Source organism: Monodelphis domestica, chromosome 5 (assembly GCF_027887165.1).
Source record: "Monodelphis domestica isolate mMonDom1 chromosome 5, mMonDom1.pri, whole genome shotgun sequence".
Lineage (NCBI taxonomy): Eukaryota > Metazoa > Chordata > Mammalia > Didelphimorphia > Didelphidae > Monodelphis > Monodelphis domestica.
Window position 1 is genome coordinate 15,204,486 of NC_077231.1, and position 14,827 is coordinate 15,219,312.

The window sequence follows — 14,827 nt, forward strand, 5'->3', positions numbered from 1 at the left end:
GGTCCTGGGTTCAAATTTAGCACCACACTGTTCCTAGCTGTGTGTCCCTGGGCAAGTCACCTAACCCTATTGCCCAGCCCTTACCACTCTTCTGCCTTGGAACCAATACACAGTATTGATTCTAAGATGGAAGGTAAAGGTTTAAAAAAATCTGTAGCTTTCTCTTGGTTTGGGCTAAATTCTTTTACTTCTCACTGTCTGAACTGGATTTCCCTCTTGCCAATCCTGCTGCCACTTCAAATAGGATCTTTTTTAAAATAGGGGATCTAGGTGGTTTAGTTACACAATTGATTAAAATGATAGATTGGAATAAAATGTAGCCTAAGCAATTTAAAACTATGCCAGCACAATCTTATTAAAATTAAGACAATTTTCAAATATAGTTTTTTTAAAAAATCACATGTTCCTTTTCTGAAAAATCCTAAAGGACATACTTTTCCTGAGTCATAGCATAATTAGATTATATTTTATTAGACATTCTTTGCAAATTTGAAATACTGCTATTTTTACATGCACAGAGGAAAATCAATTTGAACAATTATACTTAGGCATTCATTAAAATCAACCACAAATAGCAACACTTAATTGTGTCAGTTATCCACATAATTGATATGTATATCTAAAGTGCATTATGTTACAAAAAATAAAGTCAGCAGCACCAAGATACATTTACAAAATAAATACATCGTTCAACAAAATAAATTATGGCAAAATGTGATAATAATTGGCTTAGCCTGGGGAGAAAAAGAAAATTCACAATGACCAATGTGCCATTTCATTGAGCAATGGGGGAGGGGGACTGTTTTATTCCAATGCATTTACAATATTTACAGACAATAAATATTTCTAATACTTTCCATATGTTCACTATTACAGAATACTGCAATACGTTTTCTGAAGTCCTCAGCTGAAAATTTCAATGCCTCCTGCAAAGAGAGAGGAAGAAAAAGGAGAAATCGATTAATTCACTTTACACTTGAAATGATGGAACATGAAAAGCATAAAATTAAAGCACATAATATAACAAGGTAAAAAAAGACATTTTATCTCTTATTTTCTTCAAAGAAGCTGAGGAACAACACTGTGTGGAGTAAAATCCAAATTTCCCTTTAGAATCTCTTTGCACACATAGTTTGGGGACAGACAAAAGAAATAGGAAAGTTTGTAGCAGAGCACCTTAAAACTGCTGAGCTATAGAAAGCTAAAGCTAAAGTCAATATAAAAAATTATCAGAAGGAAAAGTTTGTTATATTTCTGCCAAGGCTGTTAGGAAAGAAGTTGCCCTCTGAAGACTTGCAGATAGCTTTTAGATAATAAAGATGGGGGAAGAGAGAGAAAATGGAGAAATTAGAAATGACATAAAAGTGAAGAATACATTCTCTAAACCTCCTTGGCTTTAGATAAAGGTTTAGGCAAGTCTCTCTCCTTTGTGATTCCTGCCATTGAGCAACCCAGATGTGGATGATTTTTGCTAAGTTCCCGTTGTAGTGCTATGTCATTTGGCCCACCCTTTGTCAGTGATAATGGATTGATTAGGCTAGAGATCTGAAAAGTCCTTGACATTCAGCGATACACTGAATTCAGTTTTATATTGTGTGACATGTGTGAATCATACTTAAAAACAGTGGGCTTCATTTGTGATGGAGGAGGCAAGGCATTCATCTTTAGTGGTACTTCTTATTGGATTATATAATTTTGGCAATGAAAACCACAAATAATTGCAACTTTCAAGACAAAATAAGTTAGATGGAGGCATCTCTCTGCCTGTTTCTTCAAGGCAATAGATATTAATTCATACATGAAGGAAAACTCATTGAAATTTAAGGGATAAAGTGAACTGACTAAAACAAAAGTGGCATGCCATTTCCTTTTGAGTCTTTTATTACTTGGATTAAGTTAACACTTAGTATTGGGAACTTTTAAACACTCTGGTTTGGTCAATGGTATTTTAAGAGTCTATAGCAAAGCTTTTTCCTGTCTTCCTGTCTCCCCCTTCCCTCTTGGCCTACTTCATTTCAGTTACTGTGTTGGTTGCTAGGGAAACAATATAGAATGGAATTTGATTGGCTGTGCCATTGGATTGACTGCCAGGATTGTGGGCAAAGTTTCACATGGCAGACATGTGGGTGTGAGACACACAAAAAGAGCAAATTCTTGACAATTTAGGGGTTTGTTGTATAAGGCAAAAAGCATTCTGGGCATTGAGAACTTTTACTTTGAATCCCTTGGTCACTTCCTTTCTTTGTGACCTTAGGCCAATCACCTAACTTTTTTGAGCCTCAGTTTCCTCAGGGAGGTGCACTAGATGAATGTTAAAGTCTCTGATAACTCTAAGTCAATGATTCCAAGAATGTCGTATCTTAATTATAGTGGGAAAACTGTTCTAAAATGCAGAAAAGAAAAACCCAGATCACAATTTTGACCCCAAAGTGTATAAGGGTATAAGCACATATTGAATAAAGACGGGGAGATGACTGAAAGAGTAAATAATTTCGTATAATCCCAGTATCTCAGAGCAGGAAGGAAGTTTAGCCTGTCTAGTCCAACCTTTGTCTGAATACGAATCCTCACTATAACAGTTCCAGTAAGTTGCTATCCAGCCTTTGCTTGAAGATTTCTAGTGAAGGGTAACGAATTGTGTTCAAAAGCATATCACTTTGAAAAAGTCTTCAGTTTTAGGTAGTATTTGATGAGATGTGTTGAAAATATCAGCAGTAAGTAAAGAATGAAGATGACGTTGAATAATCCAAATAAAAACAAAAGGACTAACACAAACTTTTACACCTTCTTTCTAGCTTAGCTAATTTGCTCATTTGTCTTCTCTTATGATGTCACCTGTAGCATATGCACACACTAGAATATGGGAACATCTAAGTAAACAATCCATGTGTACGGTGAGTAGGTGCATTTTATTGCAAATGTGTATATATGCAAACACACTTTTCTGAGCGCTCAATAAATATATTTCAGAAACACTGCTATATGATTTTTATGAATAAATATTTACTGAGACAAAAGATAACTGATTTAAAGGTATAATTAAAATGAATGGTTTTCTGAATTCTGACATCTAGGCTAGATGTGAGGTAAAACACATGATCATGATGTAATTCTTAGAAAATAAAGCAATATATTTCCTACTATGCATGCCATATGAAAAGAAACAAAAAATTAGCTCTTAAGCTATTTTTATTTATTAAAAACTTTTAAGTTTTTTGAAACCTATAACTTATAACCCTATAAAGGTTATAAAGTGTCCTAAGTTTATGACTTTACCAATTCCTAGTTTTCATTCTTAGACAATTTTGTTAATAATATCTTCCCCCTCCACCAAAAAAAAAAGGCACAAGTTATTAAGAAATGGTTTGATGCCCCTTACCCTTGGCCATCTTATGTATAGTTTTCTAAAATACTTGTGTCTGAAAAAAATGTATTTGGCTTGCCTCAATACTGACATAGAACACAAAATGCATTTACATTTCTCATTTCTTAATATAAACTGAAGAAGTGCCTCAGCCAGACAAATTTTATATGGTTTTTTATTCCATATGCTTAAAAAAACTTGTATGGCCCCATCTAATTTTGACCGATTCCATGGCTTTCTACTCCTATCCAATCCACTTTTTTCAATAGTTTGCCACAATACTACATTAAGAGAATATAAATATCTGGCTACACCACACAAAACATAGTCTCATGAGGCTTTCAACCATAAGAGAATAGAAAGAAGAAAAGATATTTCTTTGTAGCCCATTAGACGTTGGATTGACTGCCAGGACTGTGGGCAAAGTTTCACATGGCAGACATGTGTGGGTGTAAGACCTAATTGCATTAGGGCAATGTCTAATTTTCACTTGATCTACTCTGGTTTCTTTTGGGGCCTTGGTACGAGGACTGGTGCTTATTTTTATAATTTCTCTAGACACTCAAGGGCACTGAAAACTTAAACTGTCAGCTAATAAAATCCATAATAAAGTATTTGTGTTGCCTTTTTCAGATCTCCAGCATATGTAGAAGTAATAAAATAGGAATAGAACCTAATAATAAGATCTACTGGTTTCATTACTTACTTTCATGTACATGTAGAAATATATCTTAAAACATGCTGAAGATATTTATTAATTATCAGCAAATGATCTAAGCTACATAGGCCTTACTGTAACTCACTGATGCATTCAGTGTCTGACTAGGTCATTCAGTGAATCCAAAGAGCCTTCAGTGATGCCATCACTTATTCTTTAAGCTTCCCTAATGACATCAAATAACCTGACATTCGCAATATCAGACAAACTAAATTTTAGTCAGTTAACTCAGAGAGAGATGATGATAATCAGGAACAGAATGCCTAAAAAAATCATTCTGAATTACTATCTGCCAGAGAACTGGGGGAAAGTTTGGTAGGAGGGAGGGGGAGTATTCAATTGTAAGAGATCATTGATTGCATCGGATGCGTTCGTGTGTTGTTTTCTTCTGTCTTTCAAACCCCAAAGGTTTTCTGTACTGAAAATTAAAAATAAAATCCTTTCAACGAAAAAGTATGTATAGGAAAGCATTGTAATCTAATGGATAGAGTAATGGACTGAAAGTCAGAAGACATGGGCATAAATCCCAAGTCCAAGTTTTAATTGTGACCTTGGGCAGGTCACTGAAATGCTTTTCCCTTTGTAAAATGGAATTCATATTTGGCACTTTTCTGACTTACAAGACATTTTCATGAAAAATATAAGCATAAGTACATCTGAAAAGTGCTGTTAGCACTTAGGCTAAAATTTGCCATGAAAGTCCACAGTAAAAATCATCATTAATACCTCTCCTCTAATAATATTCTTTTGATGGACAATTGGAAGCTCATGCTGTTGTGATAAATGGGGAAATATACATTCTTACAAAGCCATTTCACAGCATTTTGTTCTGTAGTCATATTCCATAGTAGAATGTAAGCTTCTCAAGGTCAGGTACCATTTAGTTTTTGTCCTGAGCCCCTTGTATCTAGCACAGTGCCTCGAACAATAAATGCTTGATAAAGTAAATGAAATTGAATTTCATATCAGAAAGATAATACTGAATTAAAATGTTGAAGATTTGGAAATATTTACAGTTTACCTATAAGCTGTTTTACATATACAATACAATTGCAGAATACAGTATGTATTGTTCTGTTCAACAGTGTAGCTATTAGAAAAGCAGAAACTTCTCGTTTTTCTTTTAGGTGAAGAGTACAGTTAAATCTACACCATTTGAACACGGATTTATTTTATAGAAGGGTCATAGCCACTAACTTCTGAAGCTCATTTACTATCCAAACTTAATTTTTGCCAACTTTGCCTGAAGAGAAGCAGCGTGGTATAGTGAATAGAGAGGTATTCACAAAGACCTGGATTCAAGTCTTAACTACGCTGGCTCTATAACCCTGGGCAAGTCATTTAATGTCTAAGCATTTATTCTCTAAGCCTGTAGACCACAGAGAAGGTGCTGAAATGTGTTGGCATGTGTTTTTTACCTGGAAGTTCCTTATGTCAGTGAAATCATAGGTCCGTTCCCTATCCTAAAATGGGGAAAGATGATGTGAAGGCTTAAGAATCTCCAATTACTTTAGCAGGGTTCTGGAAGAAGATCATAAAAGATCATAAAAAGTATTGTTATTGGGCAGACCATATTCTCTCTGGTTCTTTCATCTTTGTCATGATTTATGTGTCATATTAATAGGGAGAAAGTTCAAGATCTTTGTTAACTGGAGGAAGGAAATATATATAAGAGCTCAGAGTAGTGAAGGACAGGCAATAGGCCCAGAAAAGTTTGATTACCATAAGTTGAGATCCAGCGTAGTCCCAGAGATATCTGCTAGGTGAACCCCTTCAACCCCACTACCAGCTACTCCAGAGTTTAACCAAGTTGATCGAGTTCTCCGTTTTTTCTTTTCCTGTTCCTTGCGTTTTCCAGGCTTGCTTTTCTTTTTCTTGTTTGATGTCCTCAGAGGCTGTTCTTTGTATGTCTGTGCCTTGTTGGTTTCCTGAGTCAGGTACCTGCCCTCATCTTCACTTCCAAATCTTACAGGGTAGTTCTTTGTATTGGTAGCGGGCTTGGGATTCGGAGAAACCTCCAAAGTAGCTCGGATTTCAGCTGTGTTAATGCCTTCAATCAGATTTTGAAGAAACATTCTTCGTCGTAAGTCTTGAATAACCTTCCCTTTGTCGTGGAGGAACTGGTGCTCTGATACAGCTCTTTTGCTACAGAACAAAAGTTGGGGAGAGGAAGTGGGAACAATTATAACCCAATTACTACTAGATGCTTTGATTCAATTAATTGTCCACTTTGCACATTATGAAGAGGACCACAATAGTAGGACTACTTAGAACTGCTATTTCCAAAGAAAAAGGGATTAGGATCACCAAAGAAATAATGCTTGACAAACTTAATGGGAATCACTAGGCTCATTTACTCTGTTCAATGTTGTATAGGGTTGTTTAATATATATCTATATATACGTATATAGATATATAGATGTTGTATACCCTTCTAAGATGATGAGTTCCTCTTAGAACAAGTTAATAAACCTGATATGAAAAATGTAGAAGTAGCTTCTGGCCCTTTGAAAGCAGATACCCTAACCCAAACATACATCAAACCCACTTCTCACCCATTATTCACACTAACCATAGGACCAACATTTTAGAAGGGTTCTTTCTCTCCTTCACTCATTCTGCAGTTGAATTAACCTGATTTCTCACTATTCCTCATACACAGTAGTCTATCACACAACAGTCTTAGTGTGTGGAATGCTTTCCTTCTGCATCTCTGGCCCTAAGAATTGCTAGCATCTCTCAAAGCTCAGCTTAAATGTTACTTCCTATATAAGGCATTTCTCAATTCCCTTATGTTGTGTATTTATTTTGTTATATACACTCTGTTTATACATTTTCCCTCTGAAAAATAAGCTAGTTCTTTGAAATCAGGGACTAAACTTTCATTTTTGCTTTTGTTTCCCCAGATGATAGTACAATGCCTAATAGACAATAAGTGCTGATTGATTGGCACTAGATGAACTGTACCAGCTTGGCCTCTTCCCACTCAAAATATGAATCTCATCCATATTATCACTGACAAGCAGTCATTCAGCTTCTTTGAAATCCCCCACTAATGAGAAATTCACTCTCTCCCAGAGCAGCTCTTATGAGGACAGCCTGTACAAAGGGATGGAGGTAGGAAATGGAGTGTTCTATTTTTAAACAACTGTAATCGTTAGTGTTCTTCTTTATGTCATAGTGAAATTTGTTTCTCTTACTTCCACACACTAATTCTAATTCTAGTTCTAAATTGGATTTGGGTCCATAAATAACAGATTTAATCCATCTCCCACATAACACTATTTCAAATACTCAAAGAAAGACTAAGCGGTCAATCAGTTAACTAGTAAGTTTCAATGTGTGTAGATTAAATACAATTCTGCTTTTTAAAAAATATGTTTCTAGTACTAGAAGTGGGTGCTTCCCTGTATGTGAGGAATCCAACTTTCCACTGTCTTTGCTTGCCTTGGAAAATTTCTCTGTAGGCAATAAATTCCTTGCTGTACTCACTGATGGTGTGTGTGTGTGTGTGTGTGTGTGTGTGTGTGTGTGTGTGCTTTAGCACAGTTCATCAACTACTATCTAATATGCATAAGAATACTTTAATGGAAAGACAGTGAAAAAGATAAAGGAGGAAGGAGCTGAGGATGGGTTTTTTTTGGTAGGGGATTTTTTAAAAGTTGACTAAGTTTCTGGCCAGGAAGGTATGATATCTTTAGTAGAAATTCATATTTCCCCTATTTTCTTGCATATTTCATTCCCTCCCAAGCCTTTAAAAATAATCTCCAGTATCATATAAATTTGTTCATCTCTTCTTTTTCCTTACCCTACTCCCCTTTTCTATGTACTAGTTATTAAAGTTATTCTGAGATTATTTAGATGAACTTTCAGTTTAATCAGCCAGATTTTCAATCTTTCAGGGAAATCTTCCTCCATTTCCATCTTTTCCTAAACCCTGTTATGTTTACTGTGGTCCAATCTCCATCTAAAGGTTGGAGAACTAAGTGTGCTACCTTCAAGTGGTACAAAATATATAAGATTCTGAGGAATACAGGTAAATAATAGTCGGTGAGCCATAAGAAAAGATTCTAAACATTAGAAGGATCACAAAACATGGGATAAATCTCAAACATTTTTCTAAGAAAAATTATAAGGGATATTCCTTAAATATCTTGATATCTATATGAGGTAGCATTGTATCCATACCAACTATCACTCTCAGTAGAACAGCTTCCCCTCAGAGGAATGAAAATAATTTCCATTCCTTCAACTCTTTTAAACTCCTTACAAAGTTAAAGAATCTCTTAGTTTGGTTCCTTGAGAAAAGAAGCACAGAGACTATGTAGTAACACAGAGACTGGTAGGAGCCATTGCAATAGTGAGAAGAGCAATATAGAGCTCTGGCATCTGGCATTTGGAGTACTGCCTTCATCACATGATGTAGACTTATTATTATTTTTACATATCTCTTCATCACAAAATAAATAACTATGGTTCCTAGAGTTTTTCTTTAGAGAAGAAGTGCTTATCTAGAAACTTTTTTATGGTAATTTCTGTGGATATTATTATATTTAACTATCCTTGTGTATTTTAATATGCTGACTGACTTGAAGACATTACTTAATGGAAAGGAATTTAAAAGGAGCCTGATTTAAATGAACCATGCAGTAGTCTCTTTTCCTTTTTGAAGGTGCCACATGTTACTAGATTAAAATTCACTAAGTCCATGAGAACTTTTAATATCCTGGAAACTTTTAATAATCGACATACTTGCTATTTAGCTATTCTGTGACTACATCTCCAGAGTACAGCCATTTTATCCTTTTCTTTCTAAAATAGGTTATTATGATTGCATATCTCATAGATATTGTGATTTAGAAAGCATCCTTTGGCAGAATGCCAAACATCCACATCCACAAAAATACCTCAGCTAGTAATCAATTGGGCCATATTATGGATTATTCCATTCCCATTTCCTCCCTACAGACACTCATTCCATCTCTCCTATTCTCTAGTTTTATAATACAGAGCAATCTATTCTTAGCTACAAGCTAACTTTTAAAAGTTTTTGGTTTCTTCTAATCAAGTCAATATTCTTCATGCCCATCCTCATTGGAATATAGTACTTCTGCTATATGTGAGTCACATGGCTTTCCTAAACTTAAACACTAGATTTTCCCAGGATACTTCTCATGGGAAATGCAATTACAGTTCAACCCTTCTACTTTTTAAAAAAAGCATACAGTGTTGCATGACTTCACTCAGTTTAAAATAGTATATCTCTTGCAAAGAGCAAAGCTTTCCTCTTGTCCCTGACAAACATGTTAGTGACTAATTGGGATTATCACAGAAAATACTTTCATGTAGTTGACCAGTGTTTCAAAGACTTTCTCATTGAAAATGTTATCAAAAATTAAATGATCATCAGAAAATTGCATTAGATTTTGCATATGAATGAAGTTTTTGTCCTTCTAAGTGACTTGCCATTAAAAGATGTGTACATATATGCCATTGAGGAAGAGTAAGGAAGAATGGAGGACTTTTTAATTTAAATATATATTATATTTGAGAGTCATATGTCTCCCAACACTTTGTTGTTCTATACTTCTATAAAAAGATTCATAGTGTTGTTTCACATGACATTGATTATATACAGTGTCTAATATTAAAAATAAAACGATGAATCCTCACCAGGATATGCTTCATTGTTTCCCTGAAACATTAAATTTTTTTTACAAACCTATAGAAAATAATTCTTAACAAAGGTAACTCAACACATTTATCTAGACCACTGTTGTGCTTGCACTTCAGAGAGGAAGATCTCTCTGAGTGAATTTCATAGAAATAGATTAAATTTCTAAAGAACTGTCAATAAGTACAGAAAGCAAACAGTATGTAGAAATTCCTTTTTTAACACAGAATGAAGCAGGCCACTGGAGCAGAAGCTTGGCTCTTAAGGAAACACTGAGAAGAAAAGTTCTGTGGTCCATGGAAGAGACAGGGTTAGGGTGTTAGAATTAGGATGACTCACTAGAAGTCCTTTCCAACTCAAATGACTCAGTCAAAAGTAATGCTTTTTATTAAGTGGAATAGACCAGGTCTGACTCCAAAGCAAATGTAGCCAATGATGTTTTAAGTTTGTGAATATACTGGAGAGAGAGTCTCTACAGTCTTAATGCAAAAGGTACTCAGATTCTTGCCCAAAGTACTCTTTCTTAGAACAATCTGCCTGCTTCTTGATCTTTTCTCTCATTCACCCTCTAGTTTCATTAAAGGCTTGGTTTTTGGTCAGGACCTGCAACTTTCACAATATTGGGGAATACCTAGAGTAGAAATTTCAACTAATAATTCAATTGGCTAACTTGTCTGTAATTTTAAGTTTTGGGGAGTCACCTGGGGGGGATACTAAGAGCTGAAACTACATAGTCTGTCAGATTCAAGATCTGAACCGACCTGTTCCTAATACCAAGACTGGCCCTCTATCCATTAATGAATACTGCCCTCCTCTCGCACATTAAATATGTTTTATATAAAATCCCCAAACTCCAGAACTTGCAGCATTCTAATCTTTTTTCCCTTTTCACCTGCTTTAGGAAGTTTTGCTAAGTTCTGTTTTATTATAGAACTGCCCACTATATTTTAAAAGCAATACTTCTATGTCTTAACACCCTGAAGCACAGAGGGATTTCTAAGGGGTATTGAAATATTTATGTAGTTGAGGTTAAACAGTTTTCCTAGAATTTGGTTTGAAGAGTGATTGGGGAATAATATGGCTTGATTATATGTTAATAAAAGTTCTTTCAAGAATTGACTTATTTAGTATTTTTAATAGACTTGTGTTTTGTCTAACATTCAGTTGACTGTTATTTGGTGACACTGCAGATCTAATGACTTGTTTTTAACTCCATCTGGCAGTAGTAATTTGGTGTAATATTTTTGTCTACTGATGATTTAAGCTTCCATGAAAAAGCCTGGCTGTAATGTAATGTGATGATTAATCATTGACTATAGCAATGTTTTGTGGTAGTTTTATAACTGTCTACAGAGTGTGAGTATTTAAGTATGAGATTGTGTTTCACCCACAAACAAAACTGTAATAGTGTTACTGGCTGCTAACTGATTTCTGATGGGTTTTGCATTTTATGGCCAAAAAAGAGTTAAAATAACATTTAGGGGGAAAAAAAACAACCACCACACAATTTTGTGCAGTAATTGTGGAGAGGGAGAAGCAATCATGATTCACAAGTGGTTCCTCAAAACAGATATTTCTTATAAAACTTTAAAGAAAAAGATTGGCTCCCTTCCAATTCAGTGTTTCTTGGCCAAGGAAATAGAGTATTAATTGTGTGTCACATTTTCTTATTTGCATATACCTAAACATAGATTCTTCATATGACCTAAGTGAATAAAATAAGTCCAGACTATAACAAAACAAAAACTGAAGACAATTTACTGAAACGCACCATCAAAACTTAATTTGAAGAAAACAATGTAACTTTATCTTTAGTACAATGTTCTACATGATTTGCCTTAGGAGGTTCATAATAGATTTTCATTTTAGTGCCAAGGTTCTGACATGTCTGAAGTAATTTCATTTAGGGATTTTCTGTTCTAATAATTCTAATAGAACAAGGAAATATATAAAAGCAGTCACTTTTATGTGTTCCCTGGAAAATTGGTGAGAAAAACTTACTAAACAGTAGCTGTAAATGTTGAATATGATCATCCTTAATATTTGTAGATTTTACCCCTTTAATTTCTTCTCCAGAGTCTGAAGTATCAACTAAAAAGTTTGTAGTACTTCGGGTGTTCTTTCAACTGATATGTTCAGTGCACAGTTAAAATGACTGCACAAAGAGCATTTAGCACATTCGAATTCAATCTTTTCCTTTAGTGATCAGGTTCAATATTGATCTAGACCCCTCTTCTAACTTTTCAGTAACATACTTTTATTGAAGTGATGTTATTTCTCTAATGTGGGTGGATGGCTGATTATTTTGGATCCAAAATTCATACTTAGAAGATCTCCAAAGGAGAGGGATATCCAAAGTCCTTTAAAAGGCAGCATTCAAGTATCTGATTCCACTTTAAGAACTATTTCAAAGTGGCAATAATCCAAAGAAAAATGCTTTCTATACTTAATGTTAACGATAGATCTCATTGGCATACCTTTTAGGAGTTTCTCACTCCTTGAATTTTGCCAGTGAGAAGTTGAAACTACTTTAAATGAGATGCATATTATTTTGCCTGTCTAGGCCACTCATAATTAGTTAACAATGTATTTTTCTGATTCCTCAACACATGCATATATTTAGATATAAGAAAGCACATATTTCCTTCCCTCATACGTGCTGGTTATCTACTTCTCTTACCAGTTTTCAGATACTAAAATAAGACCCTTATCCATTAAGGGAAAGAACTAGTGCCTAGGGGAGATTAGGGAAAACACCACCTTTCATAGAAATCTCATTAAAAAAATGTCGAGGCTCAACCTGTTATTAAGTCCATTTCATAGACCTGGTCTCAACTAGCAGGCTTCGGCAGGTAGCCTGAAACTCATCCTGTTCAAAACTGAAGTGGGTAGCAACATTCACACATCAGTGGAAAGTTGGGAGAATTCCTGGAGCCCTACTACTGCCAGCTCCAAGGCGGCCACAAACTTTCCCCTCTCATCCCCCTCCGTATTTGTCCAGGAATCACACAAGAAGAGAAGAGAGAACTTACAGTCGGCGGCTGAGTCCCTCCACTGATCTCCCACAAGAGGGAACAGAGTAACTCAATAGAAACACCGCAAAGCTCCATTGCTGAAACAATCTCTTGAACATTGTATCTTGGTCTCGGAACCTGCAACGAAGTGGAAAAAAGAAAGAAAGAAAAAAGAAAAGAAAAGAAAAAATGGGTCTAAAGTATCACTCCAGATCCTCCCCCCCTTCACTTTCTTGGAAAAAATAAAAATAAAAAAGAAGCCTCTTTTACATTAAGGGCATCTCCAAAGTTGTAAAAGTGTTCTCTAGAGTCTCTCAACACTCACTTCTTCAGAAATCAGCTCCTCCAAACGGGCTAGGTCACCAAAAAAAAAAAAAAAGCAAATCAGAGGCACTTCCTCTGAAATAATAACGACAATGAAATGGTTTATATATGCATCAGGGCAAGGAGTATGTTTACATGTCTCCCATAGCAATGCTTAATTAATCTGGCAAGCAGCTCTCTCATGGGTCGTCTATGGAGCTGGGCAAGCTCCTTTTTAAGGGGAAGAAAAGTTCTCCAGATAAGTCAGCCTCCTGGAAAATCTAAAGGACCAGAAGTCTCCTTTGAGAGACACTTGGACACACACACACACACACACACACACACACACACACACACACACACACACACACCTCTTTATGTACCTCTTGGATGCAGTGTTCAAAAAGAAAGTCGATTCCACACACACTTTGGGACGAGGCGTATGTTGTCGTCTATACCGGGTAAGCCAGGATGCAGAGGGATCTAAAAGCAGCAGAGGCAAGCAGCAGAGGCAGTGAGGCAGCGTTGGAGGCGGCAGTGAAGACGGTGGTGGCGGCGGCTGCAGCGGCTGGGTCCGTCCTAGAGGCTGGAAAGCATGCTTTGGCTGTGCAGGTTGGAGCAGGGCTCAAGGCTGAACTGGGACTGGAATGTTCACACGCTCTGGAAGCAAAACCTGCTTGGAGAAGTGAGCGACGATTCGCAAAGAGGTGGCGCCCTAGGAACATGTGCTGGAAGAAAGCAAGCAGAGAGCAGAGATGGGGCGGGGGAGCGAGGCAGGAAGGAGGCACTAGTGGATTGGGAGAGAGCGAAAGACAGAGACAGAGAGACAGGGAGACAGAGAAAGGGAGAGAAAAGGTCAAAAGCAAGGAGACGGGAGGGATGGCTAGACCTGGCCGACAGCAGATAGAAGCACCCCACAAAGCACACATACATGCTTCTCTGTAAGTAAGGGCACTTAGTACTCCAAAAGGATCTAGGGGCTTGGAGGCTCTGCGGGAGGAGGGAAAGAGGAGGGATGAAGGAAGGGGCAACACACACACATCTGTCTATGTACGTTTCCCCCATCTAAGTCTGGGGACAAGTGAAGCTCTCATTCTAAGCCAATTTAGGAAACTTCGTTCACCTTCGGATCTGGAGCTAAGGCAGTCCCAGCCTTCTCTTTTTTCCCTCCCAGGCCCAGAAGAACTCAGAGCCATTGCACATAGGCGATGCTTCTGATAGCACACTAGGGAGGACAGGAGCTGTGATGGGTCTTGGGGGATGGGAGGGTCGGGGGACAAACCTCGGAGTAACCAGCATCCTCAGCTCTTGAGACCTTAGTGGGAACCCCCCGCATCCCCAAATGAGTTAGCTATAGGGCGCCAAAGGCACTTGGGAGTTTGAAGAAACCTCAATTTATACGAGAACAAACGGTTTCAGCCTTTAGTCTGAGAGAATTTCTAGCTGTTTCTGTCGAGAGAACAGCTGGGGACATCTGGAGCTGGTCCAAGAAACTTCGTTTAAACTTTCTCCTGCTTAAGGGGTGCAGGAACTAAAATGTTCCCCACCCTTTTCCCAATAGCTCTAATACCAGCCCTTTCTCTGTCTCCCACCCTCTCCCAGCACTGCAGACCCTACTTCCCCCCCAAAAAAGATTTACTGGAATAAACTGATGATGAATCCAAAGATGCAATTCAAATTCAATACTTTCTCTTGAAGAAAGCAGATGAGTTCTTCCTAAAGGACACCTTCAGATTGAGTTAAACATGGAACAA

General features: G+C 36.8%; 1 protein-coding gene across 4 annotated transcripts; it reads right to left on the minus strand.

Moving 5' to 3' along the window:
* Positions 1–452: 452 nt before the first annotated feature.
* Positions 453–13,876, minus strand: PTHLH (parathyroid hormone like hormone). Of its 4 annotated transcripts, none has more exons than XM_007502855.3 (4): positions 13,445–13,876; positions 12,789–12,908; positions 5,805–6,227; positions 453–926 (listed from the first exon to the last, which is right to left on the minus strand). In XM_007502855.3, exons 2-4 carry the CDS (start codon positions 12,887–12,889, stop codon positions 917–919), a joined length of 534 nt encoding a protein of 177 aa, XP_007502917.1. In that variant the 5' UTR covers positions 12,890–12,908; positions 13,445–13,876; the 3' UTR covers positions 453–916. The 4 variants fall into 4 exon arrangements, with proteins under 4 accessions (XP_007502917.1, XP_007502918.1, XP_056653637.1 ...); XM_007502856.3 differs by having other exon boundaries at positions 13,457–13,871; XM_056797659.1 differs by lacking the exon at positions 13,445–13,876 and adding an exon at positions 13,096–13,296.
* Positions 13,877–14,827: the final 951 nt, after the last annotated feature.